Consider the following 17917-nt stretch of genomic DNA (forward strand, 5'->3'; position numbering starts at 1 on the left):
TTTTTTTTTTTTTTTTTTTTTTTTTAATTATTATTTTAGGGAAAGAAAGAAAACACTGAGAGTTGGAGAGCGCGAGAGAGAGGGGAAGGAGGATGAAGAGGACGGCGATGGACAACGCGATTCGATCATCGGTGGTGGTGTTGGGATCATTGGCGTTCGGGTACATGTCGCTGGAGCTTGGATACAAGCCTTTCCTTGAGAAGGCTGAACAGTACGAACGTTCTCTTCAGTCTCAAGCTTCTCAGCACCAACAACAACAAGGTCTGCTGTATCCACTTTCTCTCTTTCAAAGCTCGGTTCTTTCGTTTGCGTTTGTGCAATCAGAGATAGTTTTATAAATGATTGATGGTTAGTTGATAGAACAATCTCATGATGCTCGATTTCAAGTGAATGGTTGATTGATAGTTAATTGATGCTTGTCGAGCTCTTTGTTTTTGTGAATTGGCAAAAGAAAGTATGGATCTCTTCTGCGGATCACCAATCAAAACACTTTCACGCTAATGTAGTGTGAGACACGAGAGGATGATTGACCATTTTAGACTTCTTTTTTCTTCTTCTTATGAAGACACTTTCTCCCTTCAGTTTGTTTCCTTGGGATGAGTGAGCCCTTTGTGTTCTTAGTCATTGCTGTCTTATATGTAATCCATGGTGTCTGTTTAGAAGCTCTAACTTAGAACTTTTGATTGTTCGTAATGTTTTTTCTTACTCTCTGATCTTTGTAGATGGACAAGAAGAAGGGAGATGGGACAATAACAATATCGAGGGATGGGAGGAGAAAAACTAGATGACAGAACCTATGAATGTGCAAGCAAGGAAGAAACCTTGTTGCTTCTTTGGTTTTCTTGATCTCAGATCAAATCTGTTACCGTCATTCACTCAGTCTTAACCCCAAGTATAGTACAATTTCTCTAAAAAATTTTTATGAAGCTTTTAAATTGAAGGACTTGTAAGAACAGCAACGGTACACAATCTCTGTTCTTTACGATGATGGCTTAATCTGAAGCGAACCATGAAGATTGTAAAGTCAAACTACAGTTAGTTGTTCAAATATGTTTTATTCTAAAACAACCTTTTCCTTATTTTTCTAAATCCATACAATCACTTTTAGCTTCCACTATGCACTGAAATACAAATAATTTATATTTAAAAAAAATACAGTTCTTGACTTGACTTGGCGGTATCCTAATGTTTCCTTATCAATTTACGCCTTTTACTCTTTTCCGATGTTATTTCTTCTTTCTAACTGAAAGCTTTGTGATCATTTTCTTCGTGATGTTATCCATGGCTTCTTCTTCATCTCTGTCTCGCAGCTGGCTGTATCACGTCTTCCTGAGCTTCCGTGGCGAAGACGTGCGCAAAGGCTTTCTTAGTCACGTTCTGAAAGAGCTCAAAAGCAAGGGAATCATACCTTTCGTTGATAACGAGATCAAGCGAGGTGAATCTGTTGGCCCTGTGCTTGTAGGAGCGATCAGACAATCAAGGGTGGCCGTTGTATTGCTCTCCCGTAACTACGCTTCTTCAAGCTGGTGTTTGGATGAGTTGGTGGAGATCATGAAGTGCAGGGAAGAGTGTCAACAAACAGTGATGACCATTTTCTACGAAGTGGATCCATCTGATGTTAGGAAGCAGACCGGAGATTTCGGAAAGGCCTTTGATGAAACCTGTGTGGGAAAAACAGAAGAGGTGAAGCAAGCATGGAGGCAAGCTTTGAAAGATGTCGCTGGTATAGCTGGTTACCACTCTAGCAACTGGTTAGTTCATTTTTACTTTTACTTCCACTTCCTTATTATGTGTAGCTAATTTCTATGATATCTGTTTTAATGTATAACCTTTGTTTCTGTTAGTGACAGCGAAGCTGATTTGATCAACACTGTTGCCTCAGATGTCACGGCTGTATTGGGTTTTACACCATCAAAAGACTTTGATAACTTTGTTGGCATCGAACGTCGAATCATAGATATAAAATCCAAGTTCATCCTACAATCGGAACAAGTTAAGATGATTGTGCTTGTGGGTCCTGCCGGGATTGGTAAGACGACCACTGCCAGAGTTTTATACAGCCAACTCTCTCCTGGTTTTCCATTCAGCTCGTTTTTGGAGAATATTAGAGGAAATTATGAGAAGCCTTGTGGTAACGACTATTCGTTGAAGTTGAGTTTGCATCAAAATTTGTTGTCTCAACTACTCAACCAAAAGGATATTGAGGTTGGTCACTTGGGAGGGGCTCAAGAATTGGTGAGTGACAAAAAGGTGTTGGTTGTTCTTGATGAAGTGGATAGCTTGTGGCAACTAGAGGAAATGGCAAACAAATGTGGATGGTTTGGTCCGGGAAGTATGCTTATCATTACAACCGAAGATAGAAACCTTCTCAAGAAACTCAGATTGGGGATCGATCATATCTACGAGATGAAATTTCCAACTTGAACTGAGTCTCTGCAGATCTTCTGCCAATATGCTTTCGGTCAAAAGTCTCCAGATTATGGTTTTGAAATGCTTGCTAGGGAAGTTACTGGACTTGCTGGGGATCTTCCTCTAGGCTTGAGAGTCATGGGATCATATCTGCGAGGAATGTCCAGGGAGGAGTGTATAGACGCACTACCAAGGCTCAAGTCTAGCCTTGACGGAGAAATTGAATCAACTTTAAGATTTAGCTACGACGCCTTAAATGATAAAGATAAAGCTCTTTTCCTGCACATTGCATGTTTCTTTTCTTGTTCCAACTGCACGGTTGATAGCGTTAAGAGGTGGCTTGAAAAAAGCGGTTTGGAGGTCAACCATGGACTTCAAGTCTTAGCTGATAAATCTCTTATATCTATAGATTACCACAGATACATAAGGATGCATAGTTTACTGCAAAAAATGGGTAGAGAAATAGTCAAGAAACGGTCTTCGGAGGAGCCAGGAAAGCGACAGTTCTTGTGGGATAACAAAGAAATTTCTGATGTACTTGAAGAAAATACTGTAAGTTTCTTATTTTTTTTCGTAACATCTGCAGTCTTCTGATTCCTTGGGATTTTAAAGCTGAGATTTATTAGTTCTTTTTGAATAATCTCTTCTTAGGGTACTGAAACTGTTCTAGGCATATGGTTGCTTGCTTCAAATGAAATCCAAACAAGCAAAAGCGCTTTCGATGGGATGAATAATCTCCAGTTCCTAAAAGTCTACTCTGCTTTCTTGTCGAACTAATCATGCAACATAGCAAATTTGAGAAACTTTGGGAGGGAATCCAAGTAAGACTATTCACCAATTTTTATTTTGTATTGTATTTCGTGTGAAGCCCGATTAGTCATTTCTCTAAAACTTCTCTCTCTCTTTTGTGTAGCCTCTCCAATGCCTCAAGCGGATGGATTTGAGTGCATCTGAGTATCTGAAAAAGATTCCAGATCTCTCAAAAGCAACGAGTCTCGAGGAATTAGACCTCAGTGGCTGCAAAAGCTTGTTAGAGCTCACAAGCTCTATTGGCAATGCCACTAAGCTTAGAATCTGCAAACTTAAGGGTTGCTTGCTTTTGAAGGAGCTCCCCTCTTCTATCGGCAGGTTAATCAATCTCGAGGAATTAAATCTCAGTAACTGCGGGAATTATGGAAGTTTGAAAGAAATCAGTGGTTGCTCAAGTTTGGAAAAACCCAAGCTGAGCTATACTCCGATAGAGAAAGTGTCATCATTAATGATAACTTGGTCTTGTCTTTACCGATTGGATATCACAGGGTCCAGACAGCATCGTAGAGTTGTCGTTGTCCAGGACATGGATAGAGGAGATTCCTCCATGGATTGAGAAGCTATTTCGTCTGCGTAAACTAATTATGTATGGATGCGAGAAGCTGAAAACTATATCTCGTAACATTTCTAAGTTGGAGAATCTTGAGGTTCTTGGTCTGAGTTTCGGTGATTCTCGTGACTTTGTGTATGTTTCTCGATATTACTTATATGAAGCAATAATCAAGTGGGGGCCTGACTTTAAACAGTGTTGGAGATTACGATCAAACTTCTACAGCTATGAACCAGGATCTATATGGATATGAAGATCTGTCTACATTTGAAGATTATTTTCGTCTAAACCAAGATTTCCCTGAAGCCGAAGAGACCACTTTCAGCAATCTTTTGTTTCAGTTCAAAGTCCTTTATAAAAAATGGAGGATGAAAGTGAAAGGCTGCGGTGTACAACTTTTGGAGGTCCTTCAATGTTCTATTGACGGAAAAGAAAGTGAAGATGGAGAATCTATGGGCATTATGAAATTGAAGGAGAATAGTCTTGGACGTGATGATGATGTTGAGAGGACCAGGAAACATAGATTATGATTCTGCAGGAACGCGTGATTACTTGAGTCATGCACAGTTGTCGATGGTTATGCGGATCACCAATCAGAACACTTTCACCACGCTAATGCATTGAGAAGATGATTGGACATTTTACAGTGTTTTTTCTGAATACTCTTTCCTCATTCAGTTTGTTTCCTAATGGTGTGTTTCCTTGGATGAGTGAGCCCTTTGTGTTCTTAGCCCTTTCTTCTTAAATCTAATCTATGGTCTGTTAGAAGCTCTAACATAGAACACTTTATGTTCTTAGAACACTCCAGTTTTCTTTCAATTCAGGGGAGGGGATTGGAGAAGCGGAGGAACATGTCATATAGAGACACCGCCTGATTTTGGAGCCTCTCTGGTTCCATCAGGACATGGGAACATACAAGAAAAGTTCAAAGATGGTTAAACTAAAACTGTTGAACATAACGGCTACGGCTGCTTAAAGAAACGATGACTACCCATCACTGTACTACCTGGGCTCAGCTGCGGCTGGTCCTGCACCAGTCCACACGCAAGACTGCAACAGTAGTGTCTCCCTGGAGTTCCTGATTTGCGGAATGAGCTCCTTTTTGCGTTGTCTCTTAAGCATGAAGGTTCTTCAAGATCAAACAATGGTGATTCAGATAAATATCGTTTGGTAAACAACATCTTCTCGCTCTTGTAGCTTGTTAGGGTGATTAGGTTAATTGGGTGGGATATTTGGTTGTAACTTACAACTTGTAAAATACATCTCATTACCTTCAAAGCTTTGAGTGACGTCATCAGTTAAACAACATGTCACTAGAAGCAAACAACCAAGGATTATGAGTTATGACAATCAAAACAGTTTTTTCATCTCGAGTCTTCTTCTTTTTCTTTGCGTCTATAAGAGTTTAAGGTAGGTGATATGATATGAACTCCATGATTCCTTTTACTCGGAAAGTGAATGATAAACAGATAATTATGTACATATACCTTATAGACCATCAAGCTTGCCTTGGGAAATAGTTTATATGAAATATCATCAAGTAGGATAGGCGTGTGACCTTACTTTCACTCAAAACACTATCCTCAAACCATATCATAAATAGAGATTCTCCATCTCTACAAAATCCAAATTGTGTATTGTCCATTTCCTCAATTGCCCACCACAAGCTGTCTTTAGATGTGTCTGTTTTAGGATCTGTTTTAGGATCTCACAGCCATAAGGCCCGTAACAAAGATTTCCTTAGTTTTTGTTCTTTTTTTTTTTTGTTTTGTTAATATCATGATGAATAATGAAAACCAACACTTGTTGGTTCAGTTCAGTTATATTCATAGTAATTTAGTAAAGCTATAAAAGTTTTTGGTCAAATATGAGATATATGTAAATTTAATAAAAACAGAGTGGATATGGGTTGTTTGCGAACTTTTATTTGTCTTTTCAACATTTAACAACTGGATAACATCAATGCACAACCTCCTTCTGTCCTTCATGTTGTGTGGGACTTAGCCAGATTAGATTTACATAGTTCAAATCTCTTTCTTTCTTTTTTCCTCTGACCCCACTCTCCCCACCCACATGCTCTTCTTCTCTCTTCCTCTCTCAAAGGGCCAATATTTTCTTGCCTATATATTTGACTCTTTCAACATTCCCTCAAACTCCACTTCAAGCAAAGAAATAACACAAGACATACAAAGTGTTAGGAAAACTAAGATATATATGGCTATGGAGTTAGAGCTTGATGATGATGTCTTCTTTGCAGACATAAGCAAACAGATCTCTCTTCTTATTATGGATGAAGATGAACAGTTAAACCCTGTTTCTCTCTCTACATCCTCTCTTGCGTTCCAGGTTTGTTCCTCTTAATCTCTCTCTCAGAAGTTTAAAACATACTTCTCTCTAACTGTCTGTTTCTTGAATCTTTGTGGAAACAGGGCATGTTCAGAGAAAGCTATCAAACGGATCCATATATGTATCATAAAGAACCAAGCAAAGGAACTGGTGTGTTCATCCCTAAATCTTCTCAGTCCAGAAGAAGACTTCATCATCCGAAGCAAGGTAGGTTTAGTTCCTTCAACGCCAAGCAACACAACTCTATTCATCAAAACAGACAACTGTATCAGAACAACTCAAGGAGTACTCTCACCACTCACAACAACAACAAGAGCAGCATGATCACTAGTAATGTTCATGCTTCTATGGCAAGAAGAAGCTACAGAGATGCAGCATCTATCTACACTTGATTAATTTTTAACAAATATTATTCATGGTTTTTGTGTGATTGATTCATATGACTATATATATATTCTATAGATGCATAAGATTTATTTGTTTGTAAATCAGCGAAGAATAAAGCGTTCTTTCTTCTGTAAGGAAGGTCTTGTTCCAAGTTTGTTCTTGTTTTAATGTAATTTTTTCTTGTCATTTTAGAGATATTCATTGACTTCTCTCCTTTTGTAAAATATGTTTTAAGCATTAAATTAAAAATCAAGTTATGAAATCTTGTTGGGTGATTACAACTAATAGTGATGGAGGAATGTGTAAAGACAAGACCCATGTGGAATGTGCAAATGTTCTGTGTCTCTCTCTAACTTTGTCCAATCAATCAAAATATCTTTGGGACATCACAGACGAGTTTGCCACACTGACTGAATATATTAAAAGATCAGATCTAATAACTAAGAGGTCCAAAAAGACTGTCACAAGCTCACACACCTTCTGTCATGCCACTCCCACTCACATGCCCATCTCTCTCTCTCATAATTCATTCTCATTCCCTTATTCTTTTTACTTAGGCTTCGAATGTTTTAATCCGCACCGCACTTAACAGTAACAAAAATCTTTATATATACCATATATCTATACGTTTTTATAACTGTTAGAACCGTATTGCAGTTGAACCGTTTGTCCCGCACCGCTCAATCCGAGCCTTAGAGCAAAATAATATGATTGTGATCTCCTACTTTTCCATTAAAACCTCTTATTAGTTTCAGCTTTCAGGACATATCACATATCCACCTTTTCCTTTGTTTCTTTAATTGTTTTTTTTAAATAATACAAGCTCACACAGACGATACTGATTAATCTAAATATTAACCAAACTCCGAACATCAAACATTAATAAAACATACTCCATCCGTATCAGTTTAACTGGTGTTTAAGGATTTTGATTTTGTTTCAAAATAAGTGATGTTCTCACAATTATAGGTAAAATTTAATGTCATTTGAAAATTTTGACCAATTATAAAATACTACATCTTTTTCTTATTGGTTGAATTAGTTTTATTTAATGTTATTTTATGTAACCAAAGCCAATTACATAAAAAATTGTATTTTTTTAATATTTGTGCAAAAAACTTAAACACCTATTAAAATTAAAATGATACAGAGGGAGAAGGAGTAGATGCTAGGGAAATGGTAATAAAGAAGTAGTGAACAGACAGACAAACTATATTTAAATGCACATTAATATCAATAGCAGCCAACAACCTTCAAGACAAGATTCGAAAACACAGTTACTTTGATTCATACATAATACAAACTATGATATATTTTATAAGTGGCGGTGGAATCATTACAAGATTCTTTTCGTTGTGTACTACTACATAATAGTAAGAGATATATTTCGGTGATTAGAGAGTTTTAACTTTTAACATAATAGTAAGAGATATATTTCGGTGATTAGAGAGTTTTAACTTTTAACATAATAGTAAGATATATATATTTCGGTGATTAGAGAGTTTTAACTTTTAACATAATAGTAATATTATATTGATTTCGGTGATTAGAGAGCTCTAAACGTTGAAGTTATATTCGGTGGTGGCCTGTTTTTCCAATGGGAATGGGTATAAAACCATAGAAAATGGAGCACATAGCAAGTTAGCTTGGCCAGCAGGATGTATAATAAGCCCAAGCATAGTTGCATAAGTACAGTGAACAAGCTCATTGCTTCTCCTTCAAACTTGGACTTTTGTGTTTGCAATTGGATTTCAAATTTGTTCTATAAGAACATGATTATTGAAGGGTTTTTAAGGTGGAGTTTTTAGCGGAATATAAGAATTTGTCTCTTAACTTTTAACTAAAAAAACTAATAATCGGCTCTTAAATACTCCATCCGTTTTATAATATAAGTAGTTTTGGCTAAAAGCACGGAGATTAAGAAAATTATTATATTTTTAAAAAGTATTTTATAATAAATAGGTTAGATATAATTTAACCAATAAAAAATAAGTCTATTTAATTTGATTGGTCACACTGTATTCAATAAATGTAAAAGTTATATAGAAATACGAAAACTACTTACATTTTGAAACAAAAATATTTTCCTAAAACTACTTACAATATGAAACATAGGGAATAAGAGTTTTAAAAGACGGTTCTTAGTTTTTTTAGTTAAAAATTAAGAGACGGGTTCTTATATTCCGAGCTCTTAAGTCCATTACAAAGTTGTGTGATAAAATTGCAAAATTGGTCCAAAATCAACTTTCAGTAAATTTAAAAAGTAACTTTTTTTAACACCAAAATAAGTAAAATTTATTAACGACACTAAACCATGACATACCATACCAAACCGCGCAGGAAGATTTGGTCCCAAAGTTCAATTTCGTTATCCTTCTTCTCCCTTTCGCCAGAGGTGCTCTCATCAATGGCGTCCCACCAGCTTCTCTCTGTTCCTCACTTCTGCCTCCTCTCTAAAGTCTCATCCTTTCATGCTCCCCTTTTATCAACACCAGGAAAACTCTCTCTCTTTCACCCTACTACTTGTTCTCCTCTCCAATCCTCCTCCACTTCTCGGATTACTAACCTCCAAGCCGTCACCAACACTCGCTCTGAAATCGAAAGCAACGCTCCCACAGAAACAACTGCTTTGACTCTACGAAACATCTGCCAAGGCTTTGTCCCCGAACACATTTTACACAGGCAAGCTCTGTTTTTTTTGTTTTTTCGCTTAAAAGCTCTGTTTTTACACAGGCAAGCTCTGTTTTTTGTTCCCCGGTAAAAAAATTGATTCGAATAAGTAATAAAGTTCGAAACTTGTGAACTGGGTTTTGCTAGAATGGAGGAGATTGGGTTTGTGTTTCCAACAGATATTCAAAGAGAAGCTCTTCCTACTCTGTTCACTGGCCGTGATTGCATCCTCCATGCCCAAGTCTCTTCCTTTATATCCATCATTGCTCTCTATTTTGTTACAGAACACAGTTAATGTTTTTTGGTAATGTAGACAGGCTCAGGCAAGACATTGACTTACCTGTTACTCATACTCTCTCTTATAAATCCTCAACGATCTTCTGTGCAAGCTGTGGTTGTTGTTCCCACTCGGGAGCTCGGTATGCAAGTAAGACCATATGCCTTGATTTTGAATGGGTTTTACTTTTCTTATATGGACATTCTTGCCTCTTTTGTGGTTTAGGTTACAAAGGTTGCTCGAATGTTGGCTGCAAAATCAACGGATGCTGAGGTGAAAGGATGTACAGTTATGGCTCTCTTAGATGGTGGGATGCTAAGAAGGCACAAAAGCTGGCTCAAGGTTCGGACTCAAAAGCGTTCTTGAAGGCTTTTAGACTATTCTTCTTGTGAGTTAGCTTAGCAAGTTTAACTCTTTTTTTTTTTTCAGGCTGAGCCACCAGCAATTGTGGTTGCTACGGTTGCAAGTTTGTGCCACATGCTTGAAAAGCACATACTTAGACTTGACTCGGTGAAAGTTCTTGTTGTGGATGAGGTAAAGACTCCATAGCAAATGATAGTCAGATGCTGTTCTGTACATTGAACATCATGTTGAGAATAGTTTCTGTCACTTGTTGGTAGGTTGATTTCTTATTCTACTCATCTAAACAAGCCGGTCCTGTGAGGAAGCTTCTGACTTCATTTTCTTCATGCGATAAACGTCAGACGGTTTTCGCCAGTGCTTCCATTCCCCAGCATAAACATTTTGTGCATGACTGTATGCAGCAAAAGTGGACAAAGGTTTGCCTATTAAGGATTTGAGCTACTGTTAGATTAATACTACCCTCCTGACTCTATATTTTCTGTAGAGGGATGTTGTTCATATTCATGTTAGCGCAATCACGCCCATGCCTTTGTGCCTTCTTCACAAATTTGTAGTAAGATCTAACTTGTTCTGACTTCTCTCTGTCTAAATATTGAGCTGTTAGTTACATCTGATCTGTGTTTTGGCAGGTGTGTGGGAAGAAAAACAAGCATCAAGTACTGCTCGCCTTGTTAGAGTCTGATGCTCCTGAATCAGCTATTATTTTCGTCGGAGAGCAGGTTTTTGAAAACCTCTGACTTCACCTATTCTAAACCATTTAACACCCTTTCCCTCTTTCTACTTTTCAGTCTGAGAAGTCAAAGAAGGCTGGAAACGATCCTTCCACAACTCTACTTATTGAATTCCTCAAAACTTCATATAATGGCTCTCTTGAGATCCTCCTACTAGAGGAAGACATGAATTTCAATTCACGAGCAGCTTCATTAACAGAAATCCGGCAAGGAGGAGGGTTTCTTCTTGTGTCTACTGATATTGCAGCAAGGGGGATTGATCTACCGGAAACAACCCACATCTTCAACTTTGATCTCCCACAGACAGCTACAGATTATCTTCACCGAGCTGGAAGAGCTGGTCGAAAACCCTTTTCGGATAGGAAGTGCATTGTTACCAACCTGATCACCTCTGAGGAAAGATTTGTCTTGCAAAGATTCGAAAATGAACTAATGTTCAGCTGCGAGGAACTGATGTTTTAGGTACATATCCATTTTTTTCATAACCACCTGTGAGTTCAACTGATTAGTTACATGGAATGATTATATGAGAAGTGCCACTACTATCAAATAAATTGCTTTATTAATATAGTTTCGACTTTTTTCTGCTCTGCATGCTTAGTTCTCACAATTTTAAACTTAATCTCATATGACAACTCCATCTGCAATTACTGAGTTCTTCAAGATTACTGTTATGCCAGATCTGATGTAAAATCCATCTGATGATCTATCTGCTTCTTGTACTCCCTGCAAAACCATCACATTAGTATGTCTGATGAGTCCATTTTTGATTACATAAAAGATAACTTTTACCTCTGAGTTTGCGATAACTACATTCTTCCCAACTCTAGCATTCTTGTCTATAATGCATTCTCTGTAGGGGAAAGGAGGAGTGAGAAAGGAATCAGGAACCTTCTGTTTCTAAGGTAAACCATTTGAAAGTGAACGTTTAGTCTTACTTAATCTTTGTGTTCTCTCCTATTCCAATGGGAACTTTTCCCTCAGCAAGCAGTGCTGCAACTTCTGCTTCTGTTTCGTAGAAGTCTGCCCCAAGCATCACAGTGTCCTAGAGTTTTTATGTTTCTAGATCATTATATAATCTTAAGAGTCTGATCCTTTCATTATGACTTAGAAAGATATTAGTTTTTTTTTTCCTACCTTCAACTGAACATTACTGCCTACTCTTGATCTAATTCCCACAATGCTGTGCTCAATTAAGCAGTTGGTTAAGAAGCTTCCATGAGAAATGATCGAATCAACGAGCTTCACATGGAATGAACTTAAGAGTTAGTCCTGAAGAAAATGAGCCAAAACCGAAAAATGATATCTGGTTTTTACTAACCTTAGAGCCGTCTATCTTTGATGGTGGCAGGTTTCTCCTTGATGTATATATTGGCTTCGCTGCGTCGTAGAAACTGAATGCTGGTGGCTACAAGGTAAGATATGTAGACGTAAGTGATATGAAAATGAGTTTATATGATTATTAGCTACATCTTGTCCTTACATGCTCAGTGAGGGCGAGATTTGCATCAAAGAATGATCTTATGGTTCCTATATCTTCCCAGTAGTCATTAAAGAGATAAGCCTGCTCAAAACATCTTGTTATCCCCTTATATTATAACAATACTCAATGTGTGCATAAACTGAGTGTTACTGACATTCACATAGAACTCTTTAGCTGAGAAGGGTATAATCTCTGAACCAAAGTCGTTTGCTGTTGGGAAACGCCATCTGGTTTCAGAACACTTAAACTTCTTAGAATGCATATACAGAATATAGAGCTTAAAAGTGTTGTTACCTCAAGAGATTCAAGAGAATTTCTTTCTTGAAAACATAGACTCCCATTGACGCTATGTATGGTTTCTTTTCAGCTTCCTCCTTAGAAAGTCCTAGAACAGTTGTGTCTACTGCCTAAGGATAATATTAGAATAATCTTCAGGTTTGGTTAAGAGATCCTTTTAAAAAGTTTCAACATACCATTGCTTTCAGGTCATCTCCTTTAGGTTTTTCACTGAAAGAGATGACTCTTCCTTTGTCATCTATCTTCATTAGACCAAAATCTGAGGCACGTCTACCATGTAACACAGATAGAGACTTATTTAAGAAACAATGATCTTTGAATGAATTTGTTGGACTCTTTTGCATTCACCTGTCATCTATTGGTATGCAAGAAATGCTTATATCTGCACCGCTTTGTCGATGATCCTGCAGATTGAAGTATCAGTTAGGACTGGGAACAAGCGGAATACTCACTATTTTAGTAATACTAGACTTGTCTTGTACGAGTAATGATAATTTAAACTTGTACTTTACTTGTTAAAAATAGTATTTGTTATTTCAAGTACTTATCAAGAATGAGTTATTTGCAGTTTATTTGTTCCTGTCTATTACTTCTATTTACGAATACTTGTGAGTTATATAACTTCTTGATGAAAGACATGGGATGAATAATTTTGTCTCACCTGTATAAAATCCATGTAATCCATCCTGTAAAGGTGATCACCAGAGAGGATCAAGACATCCTCTATCTCCTTGCTTCTCGCATCCTATGATAAAGAAAATGTTAGACCCTTTGTGTTTCCAATGTGAAGATAAGCTACTTAAAAGTCTGGTTTCTACCTCGAAAAGCCAATGGAATTGCCGAACCGCATCTGCTGTACCTTGGAACCACCTTTTACCCGTTTCTCCTGGCGTTTGCGTGGCTGCAAGAGCCTGAATATTATTCAAACAATGGCCTCAGATGCGTTCATAAAGGGTGTGATGAAGAAAGCAATATCAAAACCTCAACAAAGCCATCTCCAAAAACTCCATTGGAGTTGTAAGCACGAGCTAGATGCCTGTTCAGTGATGCTGAGTTGTATTGTGTGAGTATGTAGACTTTGTTGATTCCGCTGTTGATGCAGTTGCTCATCGGTACATCTATCAACCTATAGGCTCCTCCGATAGGGACCTGCAAGTTAACGCAATATTCCAAAATTAGTTTTATACTTTGTTTTGCGGAAAATTTAGCAAGATGGAAGCAGCTAACAGCAGGCTTGGCGCGACGCTTTGTGAGAGGAAAGAGTCGAGTTCCAGCTCCACCTCCAAGAATAATGGAAGCCACTGTCTTTGGATCCCTTTTCTCAGACTCAAGTTCTTGTACCTGGAGGTTGGTGAGGTAAACAGAAGATCAAAGAATAAGAAGCAGAAGCACTAAGGTTGAAACGTTTTTTACCTTACTCTCTCCAGCTACACTGTTTAAAGACATTTGGATTCTCTTTTGAGAGGAGTTAGGTGAAGAAGATCGTAGCTGAGCCAAGTTGAGCTTCTTCCCCATGAGCTCCCCATTGCAGAAGCTGCCTAGCTTAATGTGCCTGGTGTAGCCCGAGGAGCCGCGTAGGCAGCACGGTGCAGAGAGGGAGATTCTGCAGTCAGGAGAGACAACCATTTTTGCTGGAAATATTGGCTGTTGAAGAGTTTTGAGACAGGTGGAGAGATAACAGAGAAGAAAAGAGAGTTGCATGGACTAGCATTTTACTTGATATTTAGGAAGGATTTGCTTCCACCCTATCTTCAACAAGTTACATCAACCACTAGTTATTGTTTTGTGTTTAGATTTTAAGACATTTATCTTTTGTCTTGACATGTTTCACAATGGCATATTCTACTAGAGTTTTATCAAGGAAACAAAAAATATTTGCCAGAGAATAGTTTATTCTTTTTTTATTTGCAAAGTTCTATTAATACTTTTGAAAATAAATAAATTATAGTTTTTTTTGGAACACAAATAAATTATAGTATAAATGTTTGTGTAGTTCTTCTAAAAATATTTCTTCATAGACTAAAATCACTTTATTAATGGGTCAAATGCAATGTGTATTTGAATGTTCCATCCTCATCCATCTCAACATAAGTCAATGATCCATGATTTTTTATATATATGAACAACCGTTTTGATAGGTTATGTAATCACTATCTCCGAGAATTTTCTAATCAAATTTTGAGTTCATCATTTTGATTTTCCATCTCTTTTGTTATACATTTGATTTCCCATCTCCTTTGTTATACATTAATGTATTTATGAAACCATTTAAGGATGTGGTAATGTTCTTGATCACAAATTTTATTTAAGTGATCGATATCTTAGAGCATTTCTAAAAATAAAATGATAGAATATAAATGGTTATAGGATTTATATATCAAGGACAAATTGATATATATTTATCAAAATTATATAGCAAGTACATACTTGTTATATAATTTTTCTATATCAAGTACAACTATAATCAATATACACTTTCATGATTTTAGTCTAAGATTTTAATATTAAAAAGGGGGAAAAACTCTTTTAGACCGTTTGCTGAGTTAGGTAATGTGTTTACGTCGCAAAACAGACATGAGAAATAGAAAAGAAAGACCGAAGCAACGACTCTGAAGAATATAAGCGAAAGAAACTAAAGATAGAGTCATAGAGAGAAGAGTAATCGCCAAAACTCAGCAAAGCTAAATCTGAAAAACCTTTGCGTCAATGGCGATATCCAAGCTCCACCTACTCTTTCTTCTCTCAGTCATTCTCTCCCTCCATCGTCCTGTTCTTTCCGGTGAGTAATTACTCTATCGTCCTATGTGTTCCAGTACTCGTATTAACGGTTCTTACTAGTTTAGTTTAAATTGAGATTTATTCATTTGTGGATTGCTTCACGAACAAGTAAATTTTGTGTGTTCTGTCTTTGATATCCACAGATGAAGAAGACCTTCTTCTTACAATTATCAACAAGTACAGAACATCACTAAACCTAACAACACTAACACCAAACGACAACGCAGATTGTCTAGCTGGCGAAATAGTAGACCAATTTAAGAACCGACCATGCACAAACACCACTACCTCAGCTTCAGTCCCTGGATCCGAACCTCAGTTCCCAAACTACCCTAACCTCCTCAAAAATTGCCATCTCAACGTAACCGCAATGAGAGACAGTGTAATACTGCCAGCTTGTGTTTCTAATCATGATCAAAGCCTTGTATTGACCAATTTCACAAAGTCAGAATACTTGAAAAACCTGAACGATTCCAAGTTCACTGGAATTGGTATTGGTTCTGATGACAATTGGATTGTGGTTGTCCTCACTACAAAGACATCCGAAGGTAGCTTTTCTCCGGCTGTTATTTACCATTATGCGGGAGGTTTCACATTACCCATTAACGGCTTTGTTAACTGTTTTCTTTTGTTGGTTCTTTTCTTTTGTTTCTTCATGTTTTGAGTTTGATAGTTGGTTTGTTTCTCATGTGTGATGGTCTCATTGTCTTTGTTTCTCTATCGTTTCATTTACTCAAAGTTGAGTACTTGTGATCAGCCTGATTACAATGCCAAGTTTCTCATTCTTGAGACTAGTGTGTGCTCATTTGATTGAACACATGAATCTAGCAAAATCGATAACCTGGTCAATGCAAAAACCATAGTCGAAAAATCAAAAACTAAATAAACCACAAAAAGAAATCACTAATTTAGAATTGAAGTTCCATCTAACACCGGAAGCCAAAACCATGTAATATTGGTTTATATTTTTATATCACTATTTTAAAATTAAAAGAAAATCCGAACAAACAACCAAATTCAAATTAAACACCCCTAGACCTTTAAGAGCTTCTCCATTGCTGACAAACCCAATCAAATTTCCCAATAATAAAATATTAGTATTAGTTTAGTATAAATGAAGTGTAAAATTTTTAAATTCAAAATTCAACATGCTTCTTAGATGAAGTGATAGATATTTTATTTATTTTTTAAAATAATTGTCGCCTAGGTTTCCAAAATAAATAAATAAAACATTTTTTTTAAAAGAGATAATATCGTTTCTAATTTGTCTGCGCGTGAGAGTGCGTGTCATCAAACGATTGGACGAGAAAGAAACCAAAAAGGCAAAAAGACCGAACCAACTACTTCGAAGAAGAAGAAAAGTCAAAGCGAAACGCCAATAATACATAGAAAGAGAGAAGCGCCATCGGAAAAAAATCAGCAAAAAGCTAAAGAACCTCCTCAAGCATCAATGGCGATATCCAAGCTCCACCTACTCTTTCTTCTCTCACTTGTCAGTCTCTCCCTTCATCGTCCTGTTCTTTCCGACAACGGTAAGCAACTCTCTCATTTCCATAAGAATATCCTTGAATTATTGAATTTTGGTACCTCAACACTGTTGATCGTAATGTTGACTTTAGATCTTGTCCGAAAATAAACCATCGAACCTGTTTAACTCGCTCGTACCTTCGCTAGATCTCGATCTTACTAGTTTAGTTCTGATTCAGGTTCTTGTTTCACCCGCAAGAAAATGATTTGTGTGTGTGTTGTTGTGTCTTTAAAATCAACAGATGAGGAAGACATTCTTCTTAAAGGCATCAACGACTACAGAACATCCCTAAACCTAACAACACTTACGCATAACAACAACGCTGAATGTCTAGCTGACGAACTCGCAGACCAGTTCAAGAACCAACCATGCACAAACACCACTGGCCCTGCTTCAGTCCCTGGATCCCAACCTGGTTTCTCAGAGTTTCCTAAGTTCCTCACCAAATGCCGCCTCAACATAACCGCAACCAGAGACGGTGAGATCATGCCAGCTTGTGTTCCTAACCTTGATGCGAGCCTTGTCTTGTCTAATTTCACAAAGTCACGGTACAACAAGAATCTGAATGATTCTAAGTTCACCGGCATTGGTATTGCTTCTGATGATAATTGGATTGTGGTTATCCTCACTACAAACACAACTGAGGGTGGCTATACTCCGGCTACTAAGGACAGTAACTCAGGAGCTTTTACAGTTGGAGTCAACGGTGTTGTCTCTTCGTGTTTGTTGGTTCTTCTATTTTCTTTCTTCATGTTCTGAGTTTCTTTTCTTGAATAATGATCTCAGGTTTCTTTCTTCATGTTTTGAGTCTCATTATGAGTTTCTTTCATTGTCTTTGTTCTGTAAAAATAATGTTTTTGGGTGAAAACCTCACTGCATTTGTGTGTTGTCTCAATCGTTTTATTTTGATGGGATATTGTAGTAATGATCATCTTATCTGCACTGCCTTGAGCATCCACAATGGGTCCTTAAGAATAAATTATCTTTTTTTTTTTTTTTTTTTTTTAATAGTTAAGGACTCTTGTGAAAAATGTGTGTACAATAGTGAACCTGAAGTTGGAATCTTTAGGAATAAAAAAATATTATTATTTTTTGTTTAGTGAAATATAATTTTTATATATTGAATGATTAAATAGAATAACTTAATATAAAATACTAGAAATAAACTTAAAAAATAATAATTAAACATATAAATATAACAATTAAAAATAAAAACAATAATTAAACATAAAGATAGAAAAATTCCTAAATAAAAACATGATTAAATATAAAGATTACACATAAGAGT

At 36.9% G+C, this 17917-nt stretch overlaps 6 protein-coding genes and 1 pseudogene across 8 annotated transcripts; 6 read left to right on the forward strand and 1 right to left on the reverse strand.

Annotated features, from left to right (window-relative positions):
- Window positions 1-54: 54 nt before the first annotated feature.
- On the forward strand, window positions 55-909 carry LOC106327077. The gene is made up of 2 exons (XM_013765092.1): window positions 55-261; window positions 723-909. Exons 1-2 carry the CDS (start codon window positions 93-95, stop codon window positions 782-784), a joined length of 231 nt encoding a protein of 76 aa, XP_013620546.1. The 5' UTR covers window positions 55-92; the 3' UTR covers window positions 785-909.
- A 206-nt stretch (window positions 910-1115) lies between these two features.
- On the forward strand, window positions 1116-3945 carry LOC106327073 (annotated as a pseudogene).
- A 1951-nt stretch (window positions 3946-5896) lies between these two features.
- LOC106324957 lies at window positions 5897-6713 on the forward strand. The gene is made up of 2 exons (XM_013762959.1): window positions 5897-6115; window positions 6199-6713. The coding sequence occupies exons 1-2, from the start codon at window positions 5984-5986 to the stop codon at window positions 6505-6507; spliced, it is 441 nt and encodes a 146-aa protein (XP_013618413.1). The 5' UTR covers window positions 5897-5983; the 3' UTR covers window positions 6508-6713.
- Window positions 6714-8813: 2100 nt separating this feature from the next.
- LOC106327348 (DEAD-box ATP-dependent RNA helicase 58, chloroplastic) lies at window positions 8814-12895 on the forward strand. Of its 3 annotated transcripts, none has more exons than XM_013765474.1 (12): window positions 8814-9184; window positions 9320-9413; window positions 9486-9599; window positions 9675-9791; window positions 9879-9983; window positions 10070-10228; window positions 10297-10365; window positions 10442-10531; window positions 10601-11005; window positions 11403-11448; window positions 11895-11958; window positions 12734-12895. In XM_013765474.1, exons 1-9 carry the CDS (start codon window positions 8817-8819, stop codon window positions 11003-11005), a joined length of 1521 nt encoding a protein of 506 aa, XP_013620928.1. In that variant the 5' UTR covers window positions 8814-8816; the 3' UTR covers window positions 11403-11448; window positions 11895-11958; window positions 12734-12895. The 3 variants fall into 3 exon arrangements, with proteins under 3 accessions (XP_013620928.1, XP_013620930.1, XP_013620929.1); XM_013765476.1 differs by having other exon boundaries at window positions 9490-9599; XM_013765475.1 differs by lacking the exons at window positions 11403-11448; window positions 11895-11958; window positions 12734-12895 and having other exon boundaries at window positions 10601-11132.
- LOC106327347 (glucose-1-phosphate adenylyltransferase large subunit 1, chloroplastic-like) lies at window positions 11084-14028 on the reverse strand. The gene is made up of 15 exons (XM_013765472.1): window positions 13737-14028; window positions 13551-13664; window positions 13305-13472; window positions 13142-13234; window positions 12985-13068; window positions 12672-12727; window positions 12500-12593; window positions 12321-12433; window positions 12181-12253; window positions 12027-12107; window positions 11865-11951; window positions 11681-11785; window positions 11482-11588; window positions 11336-11396; window positions 11084-11269 (listed from the first exon to the last, which is right to left on the reverse strand). Exons 1-15 carry the CDS (start codon window positions 14022-14024, stop codon window positions 11168-11170), a joined length of 1626 nt encoding a protein of 541 aa, XP_013620926.1. The 5' UTR covers window positions 14025-14028; the 3' UTR covers window positions 11084-11167.
- Window positions 14029-14955: 927 nt separating this feature from the next.
- Window positions 14956-15867, forward strand: LOC106326165 (uncharacterized GPI-anchored protein At5g19250-like). The gene is made up of 2 exons (XM_013764185.1): window positions 14956-15102; window positions 15245-15867. Exons 1-2 carry the CDS (start codon window positions 15030-15032, stop codon window positions 15763-15765), a joined length of 594 nt encoding a protein of 197 aa, XP_013619639.1. The 5' UTR covers window positions 14956-15029; the 3' UTR covers window positions 15766-15867.
- Window positions 15868-16460: 593 nt separating this feature from the next.
- LOC106322719 (uncharacterized GPI-anchored protein At5g19250-like) lies at window positions 16461-17581 on the forward strand. The gene is made up of 2 exons (XM_013760840.1): window positions 16461-16633; window positions 16871-17581. Exons 1-2 carry the CDS (start codon window positions 16552-16554, stop codon window positions 17386-17388), a joined length of 600 nt encoding a protein of 199 aa, XP_013616294.1. The 5' UTR covers window positions 16461-16551; the 3' UTR covers window positions 17389-17581.
- Window positions 17582-17917: the final 336 nt, after the last annotated feature.

The sequence above is a fragment of the Brassica oleracea genome, chromosome C2 (assembly GCF_000695525.1).
Source record: "Brassica oleracea var. oleracea cultivar TO1000 chromosome C2, BOL, whole genome shotgun sequence".
NCBI lineage: Eukaryota > Viridiplantae > Streptophyta > Magnoliopsida > Brassicales > Brassicaceae > Brassica > Brassica oleracea.